A 27,853-nucleotide genomic window follows, 5' to 3' on the forward strand; every position below is an offset into this window, starting at 1 on the left:
TTCTACACATGAAGGGGGTTATTCTGTGACAATTAATTATTCCTGTTGCTTCTGCAAGGTGCACAGAGATGTTTTGCAGCCCAAGACAGGAAGAACATTCAACAAATGCCTCTTCTCACTCACTGGCGGTTAACAACGCAATAATGATAATGAATTTGCTGCCTCCTTCTGCCCAATGATGTTCTAATGTCCTATGTGAAGAGACATACGCACAAACCAATAACAACTCTCTTTATTTATTCCCAAAGATTATATAGCCCCTCTTGTTAGCCCTAAAGCCTGCTACCTATCAGTTTCAGGCGATGACAAATTTTGTATTCTGAGCTGATTATTGGCCCTCCCCCACTTCCTCCCATGCATCCCACCCATAGTTAGCTAGTATGAGGACCACTCATTTTCATTTGCTTGCCTTTTCACGGCTCCCGGCATTTGCAGGAAGCAGATTTATCTTTCTGTTTGGCATGCTTATTAACATGGACAGGATTCCTGTGCCTAGGAGGGGCTTTGCCTAATAAGCAAGGGAGCAGCTCTTGGGTGCATTCAGCGCATATCTCTTCTGCATTGTGGGGCATGTGGAGACATGGATCAGCCCAGTCCATTCAAATGAATGGGCAAGCCATTTGTGCTTGAAACAGTAAATTGGATTTGATAAAAACAGTACAGGGGGCATCAATTGACGCATGGCCACTGACGTGTGGATCCTTTTGGACCTGGAAGAGGGTGGAATGGATGGGGTGGAACAGGGGCAGAGCAGGCTTATGCGCACTCTGTTGACATGTGCGGGGGCCAGGAGCAGAACCCCCCAGTCAAAAATGGTCTCGGCCTATACTAGGGTTGCCATATTTTGAAAAGCAAAAAGGAGGTCACATTTGCCAGCTTCTACTTTTAGCTATGGATCTCTAGGACGACTCTCATTCTACACACCCATGAAAAAGAGAACATGTCCTACAAAAAGAGGACATATGGCAACCTGAACTAGCTCAAACAGTGTAACATTCACTCAAATTCAAATGCTTGAAGGCTCCAGTGCTACAGACACATATTAGTGTCCCTACAGTGGGACTTGCTTCTTAATAAATACGTGTAGGGCGATTGCTTTTATAGCCAATTATTTTCTTTTATTTTCCCCTGCTGTGTTATCATTTGACTTCAGAAAAACACATATTTAAACCAGCAGTGTTTTGGTTCCTGAATGTGATAGATTGTAAAATTCAAAACAAAGATATTTGCACATGCTTCCTTGCTTTATGTTTTCAGGTGTCATCTTTCCAAAAAAAGTTAGATTGCTGGGCTTGATATCTTCTTCTTTCATCTATTGATGGTAGGGAAGTGTGTGAGAAAGCTGCTCCTGAGAGAGAAAAAGCTTGTGATCCCTAAAACCACCCATCTCACCGTATCCCTGAAAGGGATTCAAAGACCTTGCGTTGTACTACATCATCTATTAGGAGGGTTCGCGTGTTACATTCAACAATAGTTGAACTGTACAAATCAACAAGTATGCACTCTTTCACACAAAATGTGAACATTTGTAGAAATGAGTGCAACATGTGAATAACCTGGTGGTTTTGTAGCAGTAGCGGTTGCAATTGCATTCCCTATGGCTTTGCTTTTAAAAGAATGTGCCCCCAACCGCCACTTAAACATGAAAGGAAAGTGACAATTTGTTCATACATCATGACTGCAATGTTATTTTTTAATATACTCTGCCTTGTATCCTTCCCCCTGCCCAGTTTAGTAAATGCAGTGTTCTGGTTAAAATGACTGACTATAGATCACTCACTCTCTTCCCTTTGGACTCTTCCACTCATCCTCTCAGTATGTTGTTTGTTTCCCCCATGCACCCCCTTTCCTTTCCTTCCTTCCCCTCTGTCTATTGTTTCCCACCTGCTGTGATTTACATCGGTTTGTGTCCCGTGGTATCCTACTGCTGATGCAAGCTTATTTCATTGAGTGGAGGCTTCCATCAGTGGAACAGGGAAGGCTGTGATTTTTGCCAATCTACCCTCCACCTGCCACTAATGCTTTCCCAAAGGGCCATCGAACCCTCTGAAGCCCATTGGGGGTGCAGAGGGAGAAGGAATCAAACGGAAATCACCTCCATCCCCGTGTATGGGAAATGCATGCAGAAGACAAAAATGTTAGTGATCTGACACAGTTACCCTTCCTGTCTCTGTTCCTTCCCCCTCCCTTGGTCTTGTGAAAATTTTTGATGGTGTGAGAACAGTCTTTAATGTCCTGAGAATGTTGAGAGGAGGCGAAGCCCCACACACAGCTGGCTTAATCAGTTTTGGAGGATAATGCTGGGTACCTTCTTTGATGTTGGACATTGTTTTGAGAAAGTGGGGCGTTGGGAGGGGGTGGCTAATGGATGATCTGCACGTCGCCAGTCTTGGAAGCCACACAGGCTAGCTATAAAATCAGATGGTTTGGGCAGAGTTTCTTTGAAGCTCGCGCAGGGGCCAATCGGCCACAGGGCCGTGCAAACTGAGGCTACCTGGGGGAGTCGCTTTGCTGCTTCTTGAGGGCCTGCTTCAATCTTCAATCTTCTCACTCGCTTGTGTATTTTATCTCACTTCTGAACCACCTTGCCTTTGGCAAGACACCCCGGTCTGTTGATGGAGACCCCTGCTGCCTCTAAGAGCTTCCTATCAACAGGGTGCTAGAGGCTTTTGTCAACATGTGATGAAAGATGCCTCTTGGGAGCAAAGACCAGTATATGGCCTACTCAGTTCTGTAAGCCGGTGTATCGTGTTTCTGGTGCTGTATAATAAACGGTTTACCTTTATAAAGTGTCTCTGCCTACTTAAAGCAGAGGTAGCCTATGCCATTGCCTTCAGATGTTGTGGAATGCTGTCAGCCATCATGACTAATGCTCAGGGATGATAGGAGTTAAAGTTCACAACATCTGCAGGGCGCCATGTTGGCTACACCTATTCTAGACCTTCCATATGGCAAAAGTCATTTTCTCTTCAAATTCAATAAGAGAATTCACCAGTGCAGTGTTCTTTCAGATGTTTGCTACGTCTGTGATGAATGATGCTTGTTTTTCTGGGCTTTTTTAATTAGAGTGTTTCTACATTTGCCAAAGAAAATGTTGGAAGGCAGACAAAAACTGAAAATTATTGATGTAATAGCTTATTTGTAAAGGAAACTGAACTTGTTTGGTATTTTATTGAAACAGGAAGTTCAGCAATCCGTCCGCAGGACTAACAAAAAATTCTCAGGTGCTGGTTGAGTCATCTGTTGTTGAGCGTAATCACATTCTCCCCTGATTTGCTTTTAAAGTTCAGTGCAGTTTTTTAAGGAAGGAAATTAAGCGTGGATTTGTAAATCTGTCTTCTAAGAGCTGCCAGCTGAAATAATTCAGCACTGTAAGCACCATGTTGTATGGATTTCTGCTAGACCTTTCTGTTTTAATACATGCCAGGATTCTACAGGTTTTCAAGTTTTTTTGGGGGGGAGGTGGAATTGCAAAGAATGCAAGGATTAGCTTTAAACTAGATGTCAAACTTGAAGTTTGAAGCTGGTTCTTAATCCTTTGCCAAAACTCATGTTTAATCATGTTGACCTTGATGCCATTATTTCCCAACAGCCTCCAATATTGAAAGACCTGTTCTCATTCGTTGCATTTCACTGTAGATGTAGTTTTAGCAAGAACATCTTTATTCAGAGAAGTAGCTGAATGACCTCTGCCTGAATCTGAAAACTTAAGGAAGGTGAACCTATGGTGGCTAAGACCATCCTAAAGCATGAAAAAGTGGGGTATGGAGGTTTTTAAAAAGTTATTTGTAGATTCCCAAGAGGATGGTGTTCCCTTCCCATCACTTCTTCTAACATTTGCAGCACAAATGATGCCTGAAATAAAAAGAAAATGTTTGGCACACTACGAGGTACTGTTACGCGTCTTAATGGCATCTCAGCTAAAATTAAAGAATAAAGAATGTACCCGGACTGTGCTTTTAATAATTGTAGTTTGTTTTAGATAGAACAGAAGGTCTAGCATAATGCGTATTTTTGGTTAATAAAACAAAGCGCAGCTCTTAATGTAGTACTCCATTTATGATGAACTTTGGGAAAGAAATCTTTGGGGAGCATGTTTGCCAGGCTTTCGCTTTCAACAATCTCTCTGATAACTGTTATTAGTGGAATAAAAGCTCTTTCAGTTTCAGTGCACCACAGTAATAAACAAACATACAAATCTTGCACGGTAAGGCAAAGGCAACACTGAAAAGACCAAAAAAGAGAGGTTTTTTCATTAGAGAGAAGCTCCCTCACAATCGCCATATGAATTCTGAATTCATATATAGCTTTTAGAAAATCACTTTCATCTAGAATATAGGCACATGTACTTCCTTCTGGTAGAAATTGTATTTGCTATGCAGGAAAAAGTGATTCAGACATTTTCAATATGAAATTGAAAATTTGCCAGACAATAGATTCATCTGCCAAACACTTTCACAGAGCGTTCCCACTGGAAGGTTGTATTTCAGACAATTACTGAAATTAACTTTTCTTATCAGTGTGTGAGAGTATTAAGGCTTATCTTGCAACATACGGTGGAAAGGCACATTTTAGTTAAATTGTCCGTGCTCTAGTTTGTTCTCCCTCCCCTTTCTTCTAGGGCATGGAACATACTTGAATGATACAAACAAAGAGACACAATAACTAAGGGGGAAATACACTTAATATAGCACATTAGTTTTCAACTGGGAATGGACAAATGGTGGAACAGCACTCTTGTCTTCCCTTAATTTCTTATTTGTGAATTTAGCCTGTATACACCATGACTCAAGACTTTATTAAGTATTATAATGGATGCTAAAGTAATCTCACAACTTTACATTCTAGAACTGTAATATGTGAGTTGCTTAATATGATCTGGATGTGCAAGAGAGTGGCGGGCCTTTTTAATTTTGCATGTGCTTTTTTGAACGTGGGTGGAGGGCACCACACAGGAAACTAGACTTTTCTGTCTGGATTTTTTATTTTTTAAATATGGCAACCCTAGCAAACCTACTCTTGTTGATGTCACCTTTTCAGGTGTTCATAGTAGGTGCAATATGGGAAAGGGAGTGGCAGCCTCATGCCCTGACCTACAGGTATTCATTAACATGTGTGTGTGAGTTCTCACAGCTAGAAGAATGGAAGTAGTTTAAAACACTATCCTAAACTCATATATATATTGCCGCACCCGGCCATAAGACGCACCTAGTTTTTAGAGGAGGAAAACAAGAAAGCAACGCAAAGCCTCCTGAGCAAAGAGGGAGGAGCGCTCCCTCTTCGCTCAAGAGGCTTTGCATGGCTATCCCTGAAGCCAGGAGAGCAAGAGGGATCAGTGTGCACAGATTCCTCTTGCTCTTCTGGCTTCAGGGAAAGCTGCGCAGCCTGCATTCGCTCCATAAGACGCACACACATTTCCCCTGACTTTTTAGGAGGGGAAAAGTGTGTCTTATAGAGTGAAAAATATGGTACTTGATTGCTGCTCCATTGATTTAATGGAGCAAGGAAGCATACATTTTGATTGCTTTTAAATGTGAACAATTTCTGTAGAAACTGAAGTGCCGTGTCTCTTTCAAAGAATCTGATTGCCAATTCCAGTTTCAAATGGACAACTCGCTCCATAGGCTCTGTTCATAATCTCAGTACTATCCATTCCAGCTGTGCAGCATGTAAGTATTTAAATGTACAGCAGCCCTTGACATCATGGTTTAGAACTTTTCCTCTCTGGCATTTCCTGATTTTACATCTTTATTGTGAAACATAAAATAGAAGCCATTTCTTTTTCCTTGTTCGATTTCCTTGTCTACTCGAATACATTGCCAGTACCACTGGAACCACTGTGAAAACAAAATGACTTTTTGTTACGACCACAACAAATAAAAGCTTTCAGGAACAATGTTGAACAAGCCGGAATACAGCAGGCCCTTTAAATCATGTCCTCCAAAATGTGTAAAACAGCAGGATTACAAAGCAAGTTACATTGTGTGTGTGTTCTTTCTAACAAACTCTGGCTCTTGCTGGCTTTTAACATAAACAGAGCTTGTCACTTCCAATCAGCATCAGGTTAGAAGCTTTAGCGCCACAAAAGCGATGGGACAATTTTAGCACAATCTGGTTTGATTATTAATTTTAGATAAAGCAAAGCTAGATTAATGTCTCTTGCAGATCGTTTTATTTCTCTTGGATTTTGCTGATTAGCCTAAATGTCTCTAAAGGCAGAGAAACGCTATTTCGAATAATTGAAAAGTGTATAAATTGCATTTATCCTGAGGAGGTTCTAACATTTAAAAGAGTGTGTACGTTATCCATGTTAACGTAAATGTTTAACCCAGGGTTGGAAAACCTGTGACTCTCCAGGTGTTTTTGAATTTCAGCTCCCAACACCAGCAGCAGCCACCAACCATCACAACACCTGGAGGGCTACCCCGTTAACCGTTTAACCAAGTCACTTTGTATTTTCACGAATAAACATTTTTCACTTTTGTTAAAGTCATTGTAGAGATCTCCCTTTGGCAACTTGGTGCCCTCCAGAAGTTTTGGGCTGCTCATTAGGCCATAACTCTCATTAGGCCAAGCCAGCATGGCTGATGCCCGAAAGGGTGGAATAGATTTAGTGCATACATCACTCTATCAATATCTTAACCACAGCTTCAAGATCAGACTCATGTGCCTTCTCTGTATCCTCTCTCTGGTATGAATTCCAACTCCCTTCCCAGCCTATAGCTCACTATAATATGTGCACTGATACTAACCATGGTTTATATACTAACAAGTATTGCCAGTATAGTATCTCAGGGCATTATGCATGGTTCTCTGCCTCTTTTTCAAAATATAGTCCGGCCCCCCACAAGGTCTGAGGGACAGTGGACCGGCCCCCTGCTGAAAAAGTTCGCTGACCCCTGACTAACACATTAGCTCCATCCACCTAAGGAATTGGTTAGCATTTGTGTTGTATTTGCATTGCAAATGTATTTCACAAAGAATAAGTGGTATTGGGGAAGAAGTTGGCAGTTGGTTATTCTCTTAGTTGATTCTTTGACTCAGAACCTGGGAGTGTGGCGACTTCGACACTGCCTGGAGGTTTGTGAGGAGAGGCAAGCTGTGGATTAATAACTTGTGCACAGTTGTGATGGAGTTTTGAAAACAAAAAGGACTAAACCCTCTCTTGGGTTCAAGGGAGAGAAACACATTGTATTCATTCATATATATATATATATATATATATATATATATATATATATATATGAAGGAAGGAAGGAAGAATACTTGTTGCTCAACTGTTGCCAACCTGACAAGTAAAGATTTATCTTCAAGTCTTGTGTAAGGTATCTATTTTATCACAAATAGCTAACAGAATTCACCTTTCATGCCACACTAAATCTGTTGGCCTGGGATTCAGTTTATCCAAAGCCCACCCTCCTCCCCCAGCACTTTCCTAGACTGGATCCCTTAACTAACCAGCCTAAAGCAGGTTTTTGGGAAAGTGGTAGATCATTCGCTGCTTAACTCTCCAGCCTCCGCTTCACTTAGGAATGTTCTGTACGGCCACAATCCTATCTTACCTGGGGGTAAAATTCAGCAAGTGCAGGGGAATATACTCCTGAGCAAACACATATTGTACTTATTTATTTATTTATTTTAAAAAGAGGTCATTTTGGTTCATTTAAATAAATATCGCTGTGTGTAAAATATTTTTTTTAAAAATGGGTTGATTAATATCAATGTTGTCCTGACTTTGTTTTCTAAAAATTATAGAGCCCTCTATCAATGTCCTATGGATCTCTTCTAGTCTTAGTTATGAGACTTTGGTATATAACTATCACACTTATATCTCGGTTAGCTTTAACTCTAAGACTCTGCATTGGTAGACTTCATGTGCATGTGAGCTGTTATGCGCAAAATTCAATTTCTAAAGAGTGCATCAGAATAGTTCCTTTTTTCTCTTCAAACAGATCTGCAGATTTCAGCGCTACCTTCCAAATAGAGAAGTTCACCAGAAACTCTTTTCAAATCATCCTGCAATGTTCATATCTCCTGCTAGTCAACCACCCTATAAGAAACTATGTGAGCTGGTACAGCTTTGTGGGGGGAAAGTGTGCAAAACTCCCCGTCAGGCTAAAATCTGCATTGGAGAATACAGGGTTAGAAATAATATGGACATACAGTGTTTATCCGAAAAATGGATTCTAGGTAAGTGATCTGATTATTACTTTTTAACATAAAACCATAGCTGTGCGTGCACTTAAGCAAATCTGCACATCATCCACTCCCATGTTAACATGCCAGTATACAATACACACATAGAGCTGTCTCACAAAACTAGTTCTTCCTATGCACAAGAAATGATGATCCCTGCTCATCAATCGCACACAAGTCCTCCATAATTTAAGGGAAATGTGAATGTGTGAGCTTGACAGTGCATAGATATTGCTTTTCTTATTTCAATATCCGTAGTCAAACACCTTCCATTTTCTTTGTGCATAAAAATTCCTCTGACTATATCCACATAACACTTCAGCCCACAACGACATTTCCCCATCTGATCACACGTGTGTGTGGCAAAGAAGAAGCCATGCCTGCTGGCACTTAGGAGAAACTGACTGTGTGACCCAACTGCTGCTATTTGAACTGCCTACCAGTCTAGTTGGGACGCGGGTGGCGCTGTGGTCTAAACCACAGAGGCTAGGGCTTGCCGATCAGAAGGTTGGTGGTTTGAATCCCCGCGATGGGTTGAACTCCCGTTGTTTGGTCCCAGCTCCTGCCCACCTAGCAGTTCGAAAGCACGTCAAAGTGCAAGTGATAAATAGGTACCACTCTGGCGGGAAGGTAAATGCTGTTTCCGTGTGCTGCTCCGGTTCGCCAGAAGCGGCTTAGTCATGCTGGCCACATGACCCGGAAGCTGTCTTCGGACAAACGCCAGCTCCCTTGGCCTATAGAGTGAGATGAGCGCGCAACCCCAGAGTCGTCTGCGACTGTACCTAACAGTCAGGGGTACCTTTACCTTTAACTTACCAGTCTAGCTGCATTACTGAGCCTGCCTATCCCTACGCATTTATGTGCATGGAAATTATGAGTGGGCCTTACACTGTTCCACTTTCTTCTCAGTGTGTATAAAAGAATATTCAGACTGAGGAATCCTACAGTTATCTGAATGCAGGATCTCCTTTTAGCTCAGTCTTGAACCTACTAGGCCAGGTGGGTTCAACATCCAGGCTGAAAGGTGATTCTCCCATTCGGTGTGCAAATAGATCTCCCAGTTTAGTGTCTGCTTCTATGCAAATCTGTTGGTCCGCTCTAAATAATATCCTTCATTTCCCATCCCCACAGATTCAGTCACACAGAACAAGATCTGTCCGCCTGAAAACTACAAATTTCAGAGTAAGTAAACAACACCAGAATCTTTGGACTTCATCTAGCAAACCGAGCAATAAATACTTCCCACGTCATAAATGTAATGAAACATGCTTACTTTTTTTAAAAAAATGCAAGAACCTTCAATGTTGAAGTGGCAAAGGACATCTAAGCCCTACACTCAGTCTGTCCAAAGATATGTGAATGAGCATCACACAGATGTAAAGCCAAACAGCAATGTGGTTTCACAACCATGTTAGCGTCACAAACGCTACAGTGGGCTGCAAATAGATACTTTTGTTTATGAAATCAAAGCCTATAAAACATGAAGACGGGGTAGATGAATTTCTAACTTTGCCAATATTTTTGCTCTTTATGCATATAAAATTTTATTTGCTCCTTTCATACAAATGGCACTAGAAGACTCTCTGCAAACGAGGAACCACCTTTTACAGACAAGCATATGAACCCCTTTATTAGGAAACTTGCTGCCAAGACAGCAATATATCATGGACTGAAATAGAAATAAATAAAAAGTGGCATGTGAACACATGGTTCCCAGTAAAGAGCAGAATATGATATCAAAAATTATTCTTAAAAGTTTGTGTATCATGATCTCCTAGCCCTCTCATAAATGTTTTATGCACAAAAACCTGTCATCACTAATTTATGTAACCCAACATACCAAATTGATTTTCTCATAAGTTGTCTTGAAATGAAATTTCAAGTCATGTACAGTGCAACCTCCTGGGACAAATGTTCATTTTTATTAGGTGCATATGTAACAGACTTTACAGTGGGAGAATAATAAAGATATTTACAACAAACGTATTTAAATGACGGAAACTGGTCATCTTTGCTTTAAAAAGACATTTTCTACTCACTCGATAGCTCTGTCAGGTTTTATGCATGCAGCTTCTTTGTTAAACAGCTCTGATTTTAGCCAAATGCAGGAACATTTGACAAATTGGGAGTCACCAGAGTTTACACTGTTGGCACATGAGTGAAGAGCTTTTCTAATATATATGCAGTGGTACCTCGGGTTAAGAACTTAATTTGTTCTGGAGGTCCGTTCTTAACCTGAAACTGTTCTTAACCCGAGGTACCACTTTAGCTAATGGGGCCTGCTGTGCAGCCGCCGTGTGATTTCTGTTCTCATCCTAAAGCAAAGTTCTTAACCTGAGGTACTGTTTCTGGGTTAGCGGAGTCTGTAACCTGAAGCATCTGCAACCTGAAACATCTGTAACCCAAGGTACCACTGTATATATGCCACTGTATATATATATACTCAGAGATCCTTACAAATAAAAATCTCCTCCTGCAAGGAATACTTGCATTTCACACATTTCACACATCGCACAGCAAGAAACCAGTTTGCTGCCAAGCATACGAGGCTCTTTAGCCAATCTTAACTCCGTATTGACTGCATCTGTGTAACCCGTGCGTTTTTAAAAATACTGGTTTGTTGCATTCACACTTTCGCGTCCTTAAAAATGCAGCATATGAAAAGGTTCTTGGTTCTCTCCTGTAGATGGAGAAATTTGTGGAAACATTAATCCGGAATGCATAATCTTGTCACCCTCTTCTGCGCTTCACTGGGAGAGAGGCACTACAGTGGAAAGCAATATTAAGGAATGTTCTTTGGCTACAACTCTCATCCATCATTATGGGCCATGCTGGCTGGGATGGGTGTTTTGGCTAAGTGTAGTTTCTGTTCTTATCAGTTTAATGCTTGCTGGGATGGTGGGAGTTGGAGTCCAATAACCTCTCAAGAACCACAGGTTTCCCATCCCTGCAGTACAGCGTAGGACCTAGCGTAGGATCAAGCAGTTGGTCCTTTACCTTTCCCGCCCCGACCTGGCCACAGTAATCCATGCGACGGTCACCTCCAGGCTTGACTACTGTAATTCGCTCTTCGCGGGGCTGCCCTTGAAGCTGTCCCAGAAACTCCAGAGGGTGCAGAATGCTGCAGCGAGGCTCCTCACAGGGTTTCTGCTATGGGAGCATATTCACCCAGTGCTTTTCCAGCTGCACTGGCTCCCGGTGGAGTACAGGGTCAGGTTTAAGGTGCTGGTTTTGACCTTTAAAGCCCTTTACAGCCTAGGACCCTTGTACCTACGGGACCGGTATGCCCCACGGAGGACCTTAAGGTCCATAAATAGCAATAACCTAGAGGTCCCAGGCTGTAAGGAAGTCAGATTAGCCTCAACCAGAGCCAGGGCCTTTTCAACTCTGGCTCCGGCCTGGTGGAACGCTCTGTCTCATGAGACCAGGGCCCTGCAGGATCTGATTTCTTTCCACAGGGCCTGTAAGACAGAGTTGTTCCACCTGGCCTTTGGCTTGGAATCAGCTTGACTCCCTTCCCCTCTATCTTTTTTCCTCTCTCCTTCTGTGATGGAACTCCTATTTGGGGACTTCCTTGGCTTTTTTTATGGCCCACATAGAACCAGTCTGGATAGTTGGCCTTGGTGAAGATTTAATGTTTTCATCCCAAAAAAATTTTTGATTTGAGTTTCTACTGAAAAGAGGCTGCATTTTAATGTTGTATTTAAATCTGTTTTTAAGTTGTATTTCAATCAATTGTTTTATATCTGGCCCTGAGGAGGGGGGGGGTATAAATAAAATTTACTATTATTAGAGGAATCCTGAATCAGTATTGGGGTCTGTGGAGTGAGAGAAGCATAGCTATTGGCCAGCACTCTGAGCCAATTCCCCAAAGCTGTCAGAGCATCCCCATTTCCCAAAAGCTGACAGAGCTTTGCATCAATAGAACACTTCATCAAGAAGTACGGCAAGGGATTTCAGTAGAGCAGAGCTGTCTACCTGTGCCTAGGCTGCCTTTTTGTAGGATGTTGCTTTAGATTATGTTTGTATCACTGCTGCTTGCTCAAACGACAAAAGTGGGATATCGGAATCCAGTGGTAAGTTCTACCAGGTTATAGATACCTTTCTGAATGTTTTCCAAATAGGTTTGCTCAGTGCTTTTTCTGGGGGGGGGGGTTACACGGGGGTACACATACCCCTAAACATTTTGTGAATCTAAGTTTGGCCTCATTGAGGAGCAGTATTTCAATGAATAGGAAAATGAGAGTGTCCCTAAACATTTTTTTTAGAAAAAATGCATTGGGTTTGCTTTACATGTCACATATATATTCTTGCCATGGCAGTAGGATTTCAGTGCTATCATCAAGAGACATTAAGGTTATTACAACCCCGCACTTAAATATCATTCCCTGGATGAACATCATTCAAACACAGGTCAATGTTTGCAGAAATTCAAATAATTTCAATATATATTAGCATGTGGATGACATGTAGCTGGTTTGGAGTCAAGGTTTTGCGGGTCCCAATAGCATGATAGCATTTACAGCTTTCAGTTTCTGGGGAAGGGAAAGCTTCTCTTTTTACAGTTCACATTTGGAGTCTGCCTACATGGCCAGGAGAAGGAAACTTCCATCACTCACCTTGCCTTAAGAAGACCATTATTTCCAAGTACCTATTTCCATTTTCTCACCATTAAACTACTATTTGGGTTCATGAAGTTCAATAGGATATATAAGAAGTGCACTAAAATATGGCTTTGCAACACAATCTTGAAACCAAAAATAAAACACTCATTTTTTTCTGTTCAAAGCAGTTATTATTTATTTATTTAATAATAATAATAATAATAATAATAATAATAATAATAATAATACCACCTTTATTGTCATTGTACAACCTGTGTGCAATGAAATTAAACAAGCCTCCCCCCCAACACTCAATCTCTTATCAAACAACATACCACCTCACAAGTCAATTTCACTATGCTATTTTTCGTTCAACAGCCTAACAGCCCGCAGATAGAAGCTATTTTTTAGCCTGTTGGTACGGCTGATTATACTTCATTATATCTCATTTCTATACTGCTTTATATTTTAAGGAAACAAAGCTCAAAGAAAGCTACATTAGAATATCATATAAAGCCATCCAGAATAAAACAGTACAGAAGAAAGTCAAATATAAAGTATAAATTGGGACTCTCCTGAAATAAACTTCTATATAGGTATCTCCTAACAAGCATATGTAGGATGTCAGACATAAGAGGAAATGCTACTTCTCTGCAGAAGGGATTATTTTATTGTTTCTTAAATAAATGGCACCGTTTCCTGACCTTTTAATTCCCCATAACTGTTTTCCATAAAATATCACAAGAAGCAGAAGGTATTAATACTTAACCTTCCACCTAATCGGGCTTCCTGAACTGAAACAACTGTTCTGGGAAGACAGTGTTCTGAATGCCTCAATCCATACATTGTACTGAGGTCCTTTTCATCATAAAGAATAACTTCCTTCCATCCACAGCAGCCAGTAATAATGATAATGAGCTTGCCTGGGGATGTTAGATGGCAAGGCTGAAACTAATAAGTGGGTGGAGCTGTCATCTCATTTGTGGCGCAGGGTTTTTCCGTTATAGAGGCCCCCAGGCAGCACATATCATGGATAACAAGCTAGTAAATGACTCTTTTACTAAAGTAGGAGGAATCTACAGCCTCTTCCCTGGGGCACAGATTTGTTTAGGTATGTATGCTCCCTTTTTCTTGTCGCGTTCTGGCCAAACCTTTGAAGCAATGGTTTCTACAGTAAAAAGATTACTTGAGACTGCTGCTATTGGCCTTTTGCTGTGCTATTTGGGGATTCCAAAATAATATTACTATTATATTTGGGGTCAGGAATAATACCGGCACCCAGTGAATGGCTAAGCATTTTTACAAGCAAAACATCTGAACTGGAGGTGAGTTTCCAGGTGCATTCTGCAACGATTCTGGCATGGTCCCACCTTGTTCCGTAGGGAACAGTATTCTCCTATATAGCTGTCTGCAGATGCCTTGGGATAAATTATTGGAATGAGATGTCTTCCATCCACACTCACATGTATGTATACAGGGACTGCTCCTTATGGAATTGATTTGTCTTTATAGTGATTTCCTATGCCCATGTAGCTTAAAATTTAAAATGAATCCGGAAATGCTTATGCAGATAAAGTCTGGAAAGCATAAACAGATGTGCTGCCTGATAGCTCTCTGCTTTAGCCACCGTGCTGCAAGCCTCTGCAATGCGCTGGAACAGTTAATGTGGCACCCTAGGCAAATCAAGAGGGGCAGAGCAGTATCTGAGCTGTATAAGTAGTTGCTGAAATCATTATGACAGGGGGAACTTTAAAAAAAACCAAAAAAACTCCCCAGCTCCAGATTAGAAAATAGCATGAAAAGCTTTCAGGCAATATGGGGAAAACAGTGGTCCAGGATATGAGTTTTATAGCCTTCATTCATTAAAGAAAACACATTGCGTGTACACGTGCATCACTTTCCATCCTGTGACCAGGCAGTCCTGTGTCAGTAGGAGCTTAAACTTGATATTCATATCAAGGAAGTTCTCCCACCTTTGTCCAGGCCATTTCCTCCCTGTTTGTAATCCATTTCAGCTGGGGTGCGTTTGATATTTAGATGTAAATATCCTGTGTCCTGTATCACGCAGTGGCATGAATGATATCATATTTTGAAAGTATGTAAACATCAAAAATTCCTCAATTGACTCATCACAAAATGAGCTCATTACTTTCTGTTTTCTGCATAATTTTGTTGCTGTGAATGATCCTTGCTGGGATAAGCCGTTTACGTTAGAATGTTGCTCAGATTTTCCTGGCTAACTCTGAGACAACTATAGCGGTATGAACCTAAATCAGTTTCCACATAACAGTGTTGAAAAGTGAAAGGCCCATTCAATATAATGAAATAATTAAGAATTCCCTTATTGCATAGCTATTTAAAATGCCCAATCATTGCAATTTATAATGTGCTTATCCAACACATATCAAGCATTTAAAAGAGCAGATACTATCTCATTAATCCTTACAGCAGCCTTGTAAATGATTTCAGTATCCTGCACATTACAGAGGGAGGGCTAAATGTGAGGAAATTTGGACTTTCAAAAAAACCCCACAGTAGACTTATGACAAATAGGAATCAAACCATGAGTTTCCTTGTTCACATTCTTAGTTGCAAAGCTTTTACTAGTTTAAAGGGGGAAACCTTGTCAGGTGTCCAACGATCATAGCTGTCAAGTGTCCCTTATTTGAAGGGACAGTCCCTTATTCCAGCGCCATGTCCCGCTGCTGTCCCTTATTGACGGATGTCCCTTAAATGTCCCTTAAATGATGTCCCTTAAATTTCAAAGGAAGCAGCTCCTCTCCTTTCCTCCCTGCCAGCCAGGGAGGAGGGAGGCTCCAACTGTGTTGCTTGGCTATGTTGCTCACCCAATAAGAAGTCTAAGAAAGACTGGGGGGGTGGAGCTTGCAAGCTTTTTGTGTGGCTAGTTAATGCAAGCTGAGGAGGGTTTTGAATGCTGGGCGCCATTTTGTTGCACATGCTGCTGCAAACTTTGCAGTGCAAAGCCAGGCCGGGGAGGCATCTTAAGTTGAGGCTGCATAGGCCTTGTGGTACATGTGATTCAGATTCTATTCAGTGGAACCTCTGGTTACAAAGTTGGTTGGACAGTGTTCTCGAAGCTACCAGCATGAGTTTGATCAGACTGCAGTAGGACAGGAAGACTGGAGTGCCTGGAACAGGTGAGGCTGCAGGTCCCTTATTTTGGCTGCTGGTCCCTTATTTTCAAATCTGTAAGTTGACAGCTATTCCAATGATGCCAGCTCCTGATGTAGAACCTGAACATGCAGTCATACCCATTCAAAACGTGTCCTACTGAGGATCACTAGTTTAGAGCCTAGTGTGTCTCTAGAGCACAGAGAACAGAAGAAGGTGTGTCAGACCAGCAACTAGCAGGTCTTGGAATAAACTCACTCATCACTGCACAGAGCTTATGCACAGGAACAGAAAGAAGTACTTTGGTAAGATACTTCCACACTGGCTGTGCAAGTCCACCCTTATAGACAGGCTTCCCCCTCCTTGTCTTACAACAGCTCGTTTTAATTGTACACAAAGATTGTCAGTTGCGGAGCTGGAGGGCAAAATGCTGCTGTTTTTATGGCAGAGGATTTATATTTTCTCTGACATTGCCCAGGCAACACACACCCAATTACAAGAAAAATCAGAGTCTGGGAAGCAACGATGTTGTTTTGTTCCCAGTAAATTCCATATCTTATTTACAGTCTTTTTTTTTTTAATGATGTTTCAGATATTTTGATATCCAGTGTAAAAAGTATCACAATGCTTGATGACAGAAAGCAAGACAATTGGACTTTCCGAAGGAAAAAAGCTCTTTAGAGTTCCCCCTGATATAACGTTCGTTTACACAGGTCCCTTCCACAGAAATAAATGCCACCCATACTCAGGGAAATAGCACACGTGATATTTTTCTACGTTGGTCATACATAGTCCAGAAAAGTAAGCCAAAGGCACTCTCCCATTCACTGAGATATGAAAACTAGGAGTTAAATGGCACCTTCAACCTAGGTTATGGGTGCAACAATGGGATGTCTAGGTGTACTTTTTTTTATAACAATGAACTGCAGCTAAAATATTCATTTTTCACATGATCTAGTCCTTCCCCTGCTCACCCCCTTAATATTCTTAAGACGGTCTCTTCTCCAGTCTTCAGAAAGTAGCTGCAAGTGAGGAGGCAGAAAAGGGCCTCCTTTCCTCCCACTCTGCCATTTTAATCAAATCTTAGGTGCGGTACTGCGCCCATAGCTCAGAAACTGCATGCACTAATGAAATGTCCTGTCGCAAAATGCGCCCAGAACAATGGGAGTTTTGAACACTGATGTGGGTGCATCACTCAATGAACAGTAACTGAGTGTGTAAACTGAGTCCTGAAAACACTTTGGGTGATATGAAAGCCCCCATCTGGTGCTGAAATTTGTAAACATGCCTCAGTTTTGCACTACCAGTGGTACTTCGCCAAAAAATGCAAGAGGCATTAGCTGTGTTTATGGTCCCTTACAGAAAACTAATGACAACAGAGGTAAAAGCCCATTGGAGGCTGAATGTGTAGACCGTGCTATTTCCATGCGCTTTGCGTAAATACAAAAAGTACTTTCCATATACTGTGTGTTAGAAGTAGTGCAAATGTGCAAATGCTGCACTCCTCTATAGAATTACAAATGAGAGAAATGGGAAAACGATGGTGCTGGAAATCTGCCAGTCATCTATGAATGGTGGTTACACCATGTTGATGAAGTGTCCTAATTAATTGTATTTTACACCCTGCCTTTCCTCTAAGGAGCTCAAAGCAGTATTCTCTTACTGCCGTTGTACCCTCATGGCAACCTGGTCACATAGGTCAGATTGAGAGAAAGGACCCAACCCAAGAACGACCTTGGGTGCAAACTTCAAGAATGAATAGGAATTTGATCCTGGTTCCCCTGAGTCCTAGTCTGGGACTCCAAGCCCTTCAGACGTTACAACAGCAGTGGGATCTCCTTTTATGTGGTATTGAGATACAGTGGTACCTCTGGTTAAGAACTTAATTCGTTCTGGAGATCCGTTCTTAACCTGAAACTGTTCTTAACCTGAGGTACCACTTTAGCTAATGGGGCCTCCCGCTGCTGCCGCCGCGCCACTACCATGCAATTTCTGTTCTCATCCTGAGGTAAAGTTCTTAACCTGAGGTACTACTTCTGGGTTAGCAGAGTCTGTAACCTGAAGCATCTGTAACCTGAGGTACCACTGTACACTATATCTGGCCTCACATGGGTAGGTCCAATCATGCAGATCTTTCCAACCTGGTCATTGACCAAGGTCCTAAAAAGATGGTTCCATGCACAAGAAGGCTTCATTTAATAGGCGCTGTGGGTGAAGTCCACAGAAAAGCAACTTCTACACTCCTCCTTTAACATATTGAACTGATAGGAGCGCATCCGTTCCCCGTTATCCTGCCATCCCTTTTTCAAGGTGCTGGAATCCGAGGAATCAGCTGTATCTCAAGTTGGATCTTATACCGTACACAGACTCCAGAATCTTGGAGCTGGTTCTTTGTGTGTGCTGTATTGCAGCTTTTAGTCAAGCTAAGTGAGTATTTTATAAGGGCTTTTTTGTTCTTGTAGTTTCCACATGGCTATCTTAATATCTTCTGGAAGGTTATCACTTGTAAGTGACTGATAAAAGCACATAAATGATTTTGGCTACATCTTTTTAACCAAAATAACCGCTATAAATAGGCAGATAATGTCTGGGATCTCCACAGCCTAAGTGCTATAAATAGTTCTTAACATTTTCCCACTTCATGCTTTTGAAAAGAACATTCTCCACTTCCTTTCTTCAAGAACCCTGGGGAATTATACTAGAGCACCACTGCTCAAATATATATATATGTTTGGAGAGTTACAAAAACATGGTTAACGAACTTGATAACAGCCACTACAAAATCCATTGAAGGAGGTCAAGTGCACTGAGTTAGCGCTGTTCAAGTCATCATTCATACTAAACTGTCTAACCCAATTATTTGTCTTCAGCTTGGTTCAAGAATAATGTTACTTTCTAACCTTTCATTTAGGGATTTCAGCCGTAGGAATATGGAATGCAGTTGATGTTCTTGAAGAATTAAAACAAACCATCTAGACCACTAAAGATCTTCTCTTTAGAATGCCCTTCCTGGGGGCATCAGCCTGATTTCAGCAATAAATAACTCAGGTAGGAAAGATGGGCTGTACAATATTATTTATGTTTTCTGTACAGTAGTTGGCCCTGAAAACAGACTCCATAGGTGCAAGTCAAAATGCCTGATCGATAAAGAACTAGCAGCTGCCTAAGTTCTAGCACACCCTGCTGGCTGAGACATTAAGAAAAAAGCTGCAACAGATGTAAAACTGGGTTAAGGAACTTTGGGCAGGTTTTTCAGGTTTCGTTAGCATTCAGAAATGCATGTTGAGTCATCGTATTGCCATGTGTTATAAACATGGCCCATGTTTTGCATTCAGACGTTCCCAGCTTCACCTCCAGCGGGTGTTGTGAAAGACCTTTGGCTGAGGTCTCATGCTGAGGTCCCATACATTTAAAGCACTCTTAAACCACTTTGACCGTCGCCCAACTCAAAATAGTCCGGCATGAAAAGCCCCAAACACGGCTCCATGGGTGATTCTGAGTCAACTCCCTGGGACAGTTTATTGTTGTACATTGTTGCTAAATTTAGTGTTGTACATTGTTTTAATTGTCTGTTTTAACCATATCTGCACAGCAGTTTCTAATGTTGTGAGTGTCTTCTATTTAAGAGGCTTCTACTCTGCAGCCTATTATAGTTGTTTTAACTGCGAGTCTTTTAGTTCTTTTGCTCTTACAGTTGTTTTAACTGCGTGTCCTTGTTTGTTTTTAGTTCTTAGCTGTTTTAATTATCAGTTTTTTATCCATCCATTATCCGTGTTTAATCTTGTATTTTATCCAGATGTTTTATCCTATGCCTGTTTCCTTGTCCTCATTTGCTCGAACAATTATCGGTTAAAAAAAATCCTAACTGCTATTTTATCTATATGCTTTTTTTAATCCTGGTCTGAGACCGTAATAAAGTTCAAACCACTTTGACCGTCATGGCTTCCCCCAGAGCATCCTAGAAACTGTACTTTGATAAGGGTGCTTAGGGTCTCAACAACTTTCAGTACCCTATTAACAAACTATGGTTCCCAGGATTCTCTGTGGCCGTCCAAGCATAGCTGTCAACTTTTCCCTTTTCTTGAAAGGAATCCTATTCGGAATAAGGGAATGTCCCTTAAAAAAAGGGAAAAGTTGACAGCTATGCATCCAAGCAGTGCAAGAGTGCTTTGCATGTATGGTGTGGGTGTGACTTCGACCCTGGACATCTGCTGCCAGTCAGAGTAGACTGTATAGGGCTAAACAAATAATCCGATGTGGCATAGGTCCAACTTCCTCTGATAAGCCATCCCTGACAGTGCTTAAATGAATGTCACTGCATGAGCAACAGCGGCTACAGAGGTGGCAGAAAGCGAGCAGTGGAGACAAGCAGGAAATAGACACACAAGACTGAAATAGCCCACAGATTCCCATTTCCATCTCATAAAAGGGGTAGTGTGGGATTGAATGATGGGAAACTGAGAATAGACCAGAGTGTGACAAGAACTCCAGATTTCCACACACACCCCAATACTGCTGGACCTTGTAATAAAAAAATTAAGGTCTTATATATGTTCATAAATGTACCAACCAAGCACGTACATAGATATGTGGACCACATGTCTGGAGCAGCACAGGAAGACCATTCTGAAACCATTTTGACTCCCCAACTGACCAAATGTTTTCTCTGCAAGGAGGGAGGGGGTGAGGGAACCTCCCCATTGTCTCAGGAATTGGGTAATCACTATCTCAAAGGAATGGGCAGACTACCAGGAAAGGCAATCAGATAATGCATTATCAGATAACCTGGCAGACAGGAAAAACAACAACATTCAAATTTCTGTTGTAGACCACCTTTTCTGTGATGTAGGTATGATGTTTGTGGGGGGTGGTCTTGGGTTACACCCCTTCTGTGATGTATGTATGATGTATGGAGGGGTGGTCTTGAGCTCCATGGCAGGGAATTTAAAATGTCTATATAAGGGCAGGCACACCTTTGTTCTGGGTCCTCCTCCGTCCTCCTGCATATGAGGGGAGCACCCTGTTGCAACAGCTTTAATAAAGATCCAGCTTACTAGCTGCTTTGCTTCTCAATATTCTCTGATTGGCCTCTGTTATTTTCTCCTACCGATAGGGAACCCACTTAAGGACTCTATACGGGCTCTTGGATACCCCATAAGGGAAGAAGGGCAGATTTTGTTTACAACGACCTTTTCATTGAAAAGAAAAAGCAGTGATACCAACTGGACATTTCTCAGAAGCCTCTTTGCCTTAAGGTCCATGTCAAAAGCAGTCCAGCTTTTTCAACTGTGGGTAATCATGCTTCTCATGCAGCCCTATGCATCAAGAGAAATGTAAAAAGACTTGTATCTCCTGGTTTTCATTCATTGCTCACCTGTTTGCACTTGTTTGCTACCCCACCCCACGCTTTGTAAATAAAATTACTTTTGGTTCAGTCTTTGTTTAGGCCGACTCAGCCAGGACTTCATCACAGTCCCTGCAACTTGTTCTATGTCAGTGGCTTGGAAAATTACTCTGAATGGCTTAATGAAGAAGCATCTGCAAATGCCATGCTTTGTCGTCACACATAATATAGCTGCTGGAGATGTTCTGTGCCTTGCATCTGTAAAATAATCTGGGAGGTGAAGAAGGCAAGGTTCAGTTCAGTTCACATCCCACCTTTTCTCCAAAGATATCAAGGTCGTGTCCATGGTTTCCCCTCTTTTATTTAATCCCCAGAACGATCCTGTGAGGTAGGTTAACCTGAGAGGTGGTGACTGGGCCTAATTCAATCAGTGAGCTTCATGGCCAAGAGGGGCTTCAAACTCATGTCTCCCAGCGCCTAGTAAAACACTCTAAACACTACACCACATTGGCTGTCATGTAAATACAACCTGAACCATACTCTGTCCAATTTTGGTTCTGTAATGTACATGAATTAGGGACGCGGGTGGCGCTGTGGGTTAAACCACAGAGCCTAGGACTTGCTGATCAGAAGGTCGGCTGTTCAAATCCCCACAACAGGGTGAGCTCCCGTTGCTCGGTCCCTACTCCTGCCAACCTAGCAGTTTGAAAGCACGTCAAAGTGCAAGTAGATAAATAGGTACCGCTCCGGCGGGAAGGTAAATGGAGTTTCCGTGCGCTGCTCTGGTTCGCCAGAAGCGGCTTAGTCATGCTGGCCACATGACCTGGAAGCTGTACGCCAGCTCCCTTGGCCAATAAAGCGAGATGAGCACCGCAACCCCAGAGTCGGCCATGACTGGACCTAATGGTCAAGGGTCCCTTTACCTTTACCTAATGTACATGAAGTCCAAATTTAGGAATATAGCATTTTTCTTTGTCAAAATTGGGATGTTGGAGGGCTAAGGATCTGATACAAAATTATCAGCAACCCTCCTAACTAGACTTCTTCAAGATTCATATGGCCAAGAAAGATTAGTAATGATATTGTTCCCTGTCATAGTCTTCATACGGTAACCCCCTGTTATATCATCCATCTAGGACAACAGAGGGCATAGCTTGAAAACACAGCTCAGTAAAAGCGAATCAATGTGAAGCTGGCCAGGGATTTGATGGGTAACTTTTTCTAACATGGACCATCTTTAGAAGGGGAAACCAAGGAGGCAAAATTATAATAATTTTAAAGCCTCCTGAGAACTTATTACCACTTCATCCATTTTTAGCACTGCATTTTGACCCCAGTATGAAGCAAATATATATTAAACCATTTATCTAATCTTGGACAAATGGTTTATTTGGCACATTGGAATGAAGTACCAAAATTCTGGTAAAAGGTGGCTCCTGACTGCATGAGAGCTTCAGCAAGCTGAATTGCCGATCAAGCTTAAGATCAATCTAGCTGTTTGCTGAAGCTTTCAGATTCAAGGATGAGCAAACATGCTATTAAAAGCAACGTATTAAACCCTTAATGCTAGCTTCGCTGAAGAAATGGCATGATTTGGCAGTTGTCCTATAATAGCAAAAGGATTATTCAGACATATATAATTATTTGGATCAGAATGGGAAACTACAAATAGCAAAAAGAAGCTGGCAAACAGCCAGATGTGGGAATGGACCTGAAAGATGGAGAAAGAGAAGTCTCAGTAAAACTTAAAATGTGGCTTATTGTAAAAGCAAAAGAAGTTGCAACTTACATATTAATAACAAGCTGGATCCAGACTTAATCACACTTAGTTGCGAGTAACATAAGTTCAGTTGATTTCAATGGGTCTGTTTTAAGGATTTATTTATTTAAAAACATTTCCATACTGATTAATATCTTAAAATTCTCTAAACGCTGTAAACACTAAGTCTAGATGCTTTTTATGTTAGAGGAAATTATGAAATGGTGAAGTATCTCAATATCATGCAGACCTATTCTTGCACACCTTTAAATACAGTGGTACCTTGGGTTAAGTACTTAATTCGTTCCGGAGGTCCGTTCTTAACCTGAAACTGTTCTTAAACTGAAGCACCACTTTAGCTAATGGGGCCTCCTGCTGCTGCGCCGCCGGAGCACGATTTCTGTTCTCATCCTGAAGCAAAGTTCTTAACCCAAGGTACTATTTCTGGGTTAGCGGAGTCTGTAACCTGAAGCTTATGTAACCCAAGGTATCACTGTATTATATTATTTTTGAAATTTGTTAGTGGTCTTTTTTCCTAGAGGGTACCCAGTTAGGCCTAGAAGATGTCCAATTAAGCCTAGAAGATGTCCAATTAGTATAGAAACATATTAGCGGGAACAAATAGTCTCCACACACAAAAATAATAAACATAGCATTGAGTTTTTCGCATCATTTTACATAATCTTGGTTTTTTTGCGGTGGCTGTATTAAATTTTATTCAATCATTTTTTAAAATAAAGGAACATATAGAAGTTGCTCTAATTTGCCTGTTTATTTCAATGTTGAGCAGCATACTTATTCTAATGTGACATTTACCAGTATCTTTTCAGCCCTTACAACAATGTAAAGTATTACATGCAGCAATGTCAGAAATCATAGTTTTTCAACTTCCCACCCACATCTTGGCTCACATTGCTTGCCTGAATGACCTTAATTCAGCCCTGAGAAAACATATCCAAATAGCAAATATGCGTCCTAAAAATAAAATAAAACCAAGTTGGCACCGATGGGCAAGGCTGTACTTTCTTGATGACTCAAGGCAGGTTACCCTAACTCGGTAATTTTTAAACCGTGATAAACTGAAAAGAGCACAGCTACTTACTCCCCTGTCTAAGGATCACAAATAGCTGAGCAGTATGGCATGCTTTAAAAGCTAGCCATTCCAAAGCAGCTGTTTCTGGCACTAATAATAGCTGGCCTGGGACCCTAGGGGCTCTGCCCCATGCCCCTCACTGCTGTGAGCATGCTCTTTATTAGAGGAGAATGACAGGCAGATCCAGCTCAGGCTGAATCTGACATCATGACTTTGGGAGGTCAAAACAAAGCATCAGTAGGTCTGGCACAATTTGTGAATGTGTGCAATGCAGGTGTGAGATGTTCACATCTGAATAATCCATGTAGACTTTGTTGTTGCTTTTAATGTACTTATATCCTGCTGTTTTAATGTACTTTTAATGTACTTATATCCTGCTATTTAACTTATATGCAGAATTCATCATGCGAAAGGCTGGGCTGGATGAATCCCAAGCCGGAATTAAGATCGCTGGAAGAAATATCAACAACCTCAGATATGCAGATGACACAACATTGATGGCAGAAAGTGAGGAGGAATTAAAGAACCTTTTATTGAGGGTGAAAAAGGAGAGCGCAAAATATGGTCTGAAGCTCAACATCAAAAAAACGAAGATCATGGCCACTGGTCCCATCACCTCCTGGAAAATAGAAGGGGAAGAAATGGAGGCAGTGAGAGATATTACTTTCTTGGGCTCCATGATCACTGCAGATGGTGACAGCAGTCACGAAATTAAAAGACGCCTGCTCCTTGGGAGAAAGGCGATGGCAAACCTAGACAGCATCTTAAAAAGCAGAGACATCACCTTACCAACAAAGGTCCGTATAGTTAAAGCTATGGTTTTCCCAGTAGTGATGTATGGAAGTGAGAGCTGGACCATAAAGAAGGCTGATTGCCGAAGAATTGATGCTTTTGAATTATGGTGCTGGAGGAGACTCTTGAGAGTCCCATGGACTGCAAGAACATCAAACGTATCCATTCTTAAGGAAATCAGCCCTGAGTGCTCACTGGAAGGACAGATCCTGAAGCTGAGGCTCCAATACTTTGGCCACCTCATGAGAAGAGAATACTCCCTGGAAAAGACCCTGATGTTGGGAAGGATGGAGGGCACAAGAAGAAGGGGACGACAGAGGATGATATGGTTGGACAGTGTTCTCGAAGCTACAAACATGAGTCTGACCAAACTGTGGGAGGCATTGGAAGACAGAAGTGCCTGGCGTGCTCTGGTCCATGGGGTCACAAAGAGTCGGACACAACTAAATGACTAAACAACAACAAATCCTGCTGTATTTTAAAAGAAAAAAATCAACTTACAACATAAAACAAAAATCAATAAACTGCTTACAAATGGTGTAAAACTATGCCTAAAGTCTGTCTAAAATATGTGAGGGTTCCTTTTCCTCTTAAAATCTGATAACTCCCCCTAGTTTGGTGTATTTATCCAACCACTGTTGTATTTATCCAACCACTGTTTCTATGTTTTTATTAACGGGCAGAGCAGACACTTGGTTATGAGCTATCAGACAGTAGACTCTTAAATCAGTGGGGAAACCATTAAGATATCGGAGATGATCTGCCAAAAAAGCTGAAAAACATCTTCATGTATGCAACAACGGCCACAAGAGTTTTAATAGCACAAGGATGGAAGGCTGAAGAAACCCCAACTAAAGAATCACGGCAAGAAAAATTGATGGACTATGCAGAACTGGCAAAACTGACATACAAGCTACGGGACTAGGATAACTGTGACTTTAAAGATGAATGGGAACCCTTTACAAAGTATTTGAAGACGCAACAAAGCGAACTGGACTCCTTGGCTGGTTTTGAATAAACATTCACAAACTTTTCATTGATAATAATCAGCTAAATAGTGTGAGGATTTATATGAAAACAGCAGAAAACAGAAAAATACTTTAAAATATACTCATCTCACTTTATTGGCCGAGGGAGCCGGCGTACAGCTTCCGGGTCATGTGACCAGCATGACTAAGCTGCTTCTGGCGAACCAGAGCAGCACACGGAAACACTGTTTACCTTCCCGCCGGAGCGGTACCTATTTATCTACTTGCAATTTGGCGTGCTTTCGAACAGTGCCACCCTATATATAAAAATGAGCAAACCAGTGATATTTTAGGGAGCAGGTGGAGCCCATGGCTTACATCCTAGGAGCCTACACAACACAAAACACTGTTGCTGTATGTAGGTTTTACTTTATTTGTTTTCTATCTTATATTTTGGAAATTGGTACATCCAGTTTTGTTTTTTTCTTTTAAAAAGTTTGGGGCCCCCAAGAGAGTGGGGCCCTAAGCTATAGCTTGTTTAGCTTTTAAGTAATTCCGGCGCGCTTAACAGCAAAAAAAGACTAACGAATTAATGCGGCGTTTGGAATCTGCAAAACATTGACAGGAGGAGCAATTAAAAAAGATAATGAGCTAAGCCCTAAGGGCGCCTTTACGCGCGCCTTTTCCCTCCCGGGCACGAGAGGCGAGAAGCGAGGCGGGGAGAGGCTCGCCTCCTCCGGGCAGGCGGGCGGAGCAAGCATTGGCCAACCCCCGGAAGTCTCCGGCGAAGCGGAGGCGGAGCTGCCTTGTCGCCGGCGCCCTTCTCCTCCTCCTCCTCGGTGCGCGGCCAAGAGGCACGGGGGTGGCGGGCAGGTGAGGGCTTCACGTGCGCTTCCCGAGCCGGAGGAGGAGCTGCCGGTGCTGGCTGCTCCTTGCTTCTCCGCTGCGCCCTCCCACGCTGCTTCCTGCCTGGGCCACCCGCGGGCCATGCGGCCGAGCTGCGGAGTCCTCCTCTTCCTCCTCGGCGGCGGCGCCTGCAGCTGCGAGGCGTGAGAAGAGGCGCCTCCTCCATCTCCACCTCTTCCTCCTCCTCCTTCATGTGCTAGCGGCGTCGCGAAGCCCAGGAGCCAGATCTTCATTTCTTCTTTCTTTCTTTCTCCCTCCCTTTTTTAAAGTCAGCCCAACTCTGGCCGAAAAGATGCTGCTGTCGCTGGTTCTGCACACCTACTCCATGCGCTACGTGCTGCCCACCGCCCTGATGATGGGCACCGCGCCCACCTACGTGCTGGCCTGGGGCGCCTGGCGCCTGCTCTCTACGCTGCTCCCCGCGCGCGTCTACCACGAGGTGGATGACCGGCTGTACACCCTCTACCAGAGCATGGTGCTCTTCTTCTTCGAGAACTACACCGGCGTGCAGGTCAGGGCGGCTGCTGCTGGCGCTGGCGGAGGCGCCACGCCTCCTTAGGGGGGGCTGGGGGAGATAGGAACCCACCCCCTCTCACCTTTCCCTCCACCACCTCGCGTCTCTGGATGCCAAGGCGGAGAGGGACTCGGGCAACTTGGCTACAGGTGGGCGAGGCTGCGCGCAGGTGAGCAAGCGGAGGCAGGGGCTGCGCCTTCCTCGCAGCGCGCGCTCTCTCTCTCTCTCTTCCCACAGAGAGGGGGTTGCCAGCTCGGTTTCCTCACCTTCCCAGGCTCTGGGTGGCCTCGCTGGTGGGAGCGATCCTTCCCAGGCAGCGCTGGGGCTCTGCCTACTTCCTCGATGCTGATAACACCTAGGTTGTGCACAGCAAGCCGAATTTGCGCTGGGGAGCCAGCAGAGTTTCATTCTGGGAGGGTGGAGGGAAAGGGACCCTTCTTGGTAGTCGCATCCATCCTGTGGAACGCCTTCCCACCAGATGTCAAGGAAATAAACAACTACACTGGTACGTCGGGTTACATACGCTTCAGATTACAGACTCCGCT

At 42.5% G+C, this 27,853-nt stretch overlaps 2 protein-coding genes across 2 annotated transcripts in view; both read left to right on the forward strand.

Annotated features, from left to right (window-relative positions):
* The window catches only part of MCPH1 (microcephalin 1), a 107,357-nt gene extending 97,166 nt beyond the window's left edge, over positions 1-10,191 (forward strand). Inside the window, exons 13-14 of the mRNA XM_053380829.1 lie at positions 7,953-8,190; positions 9,328-10,191. Coding sequence (XP_053236804.1) covers positions 7,953-8,190; positions 9,328-9,386 — 297 coding nt within the window. The 3' untranslated portion in view covers positions 9,387-10,191. The remainder of the gene's footprint in view (positions 1-7,952; positions 8,191-9,327) is intronic.
* A 16,460-nt stretch (positions 10,192-26,651) lies between these two features.
* Positions 26,652-27,853, forward strand: part of AGPAT5 (1-acylglycerol-3-phosphate O-acyltransferase 5) — a 32,342-nt gene continuing 31,140 nt past the window's right edge. The window contains exons 1-2 of the mRNA XM_053380823.1: positions 26,652-26,761; positions 27,064-27,305. Coding sequence (XP_053236798.1) covers positions 27,087-27,305 — 219 coding nt within the window. The 5' untranslated portion in view covers positions 26,652-26,761; positions 27,064-27,086. The remainder of the gene's footprint in view (positions 26,762-27,063; positions 27,306-27,853) is intronic.

This window comes from Podarcis raffonei, chromosome 3 (genome assembly GCF_027172205.1).
Source record: "Podarcis raffonei isolate rPodRaf1 chromosome 3, rPodRaf1.pri, whole genome shotgun sequence".
NCBI lineage: Eukaryota > Metazoa > Chordata > Lepidosauria > Squamata > Lacertidae > Podarcis > Podarcis raffonei.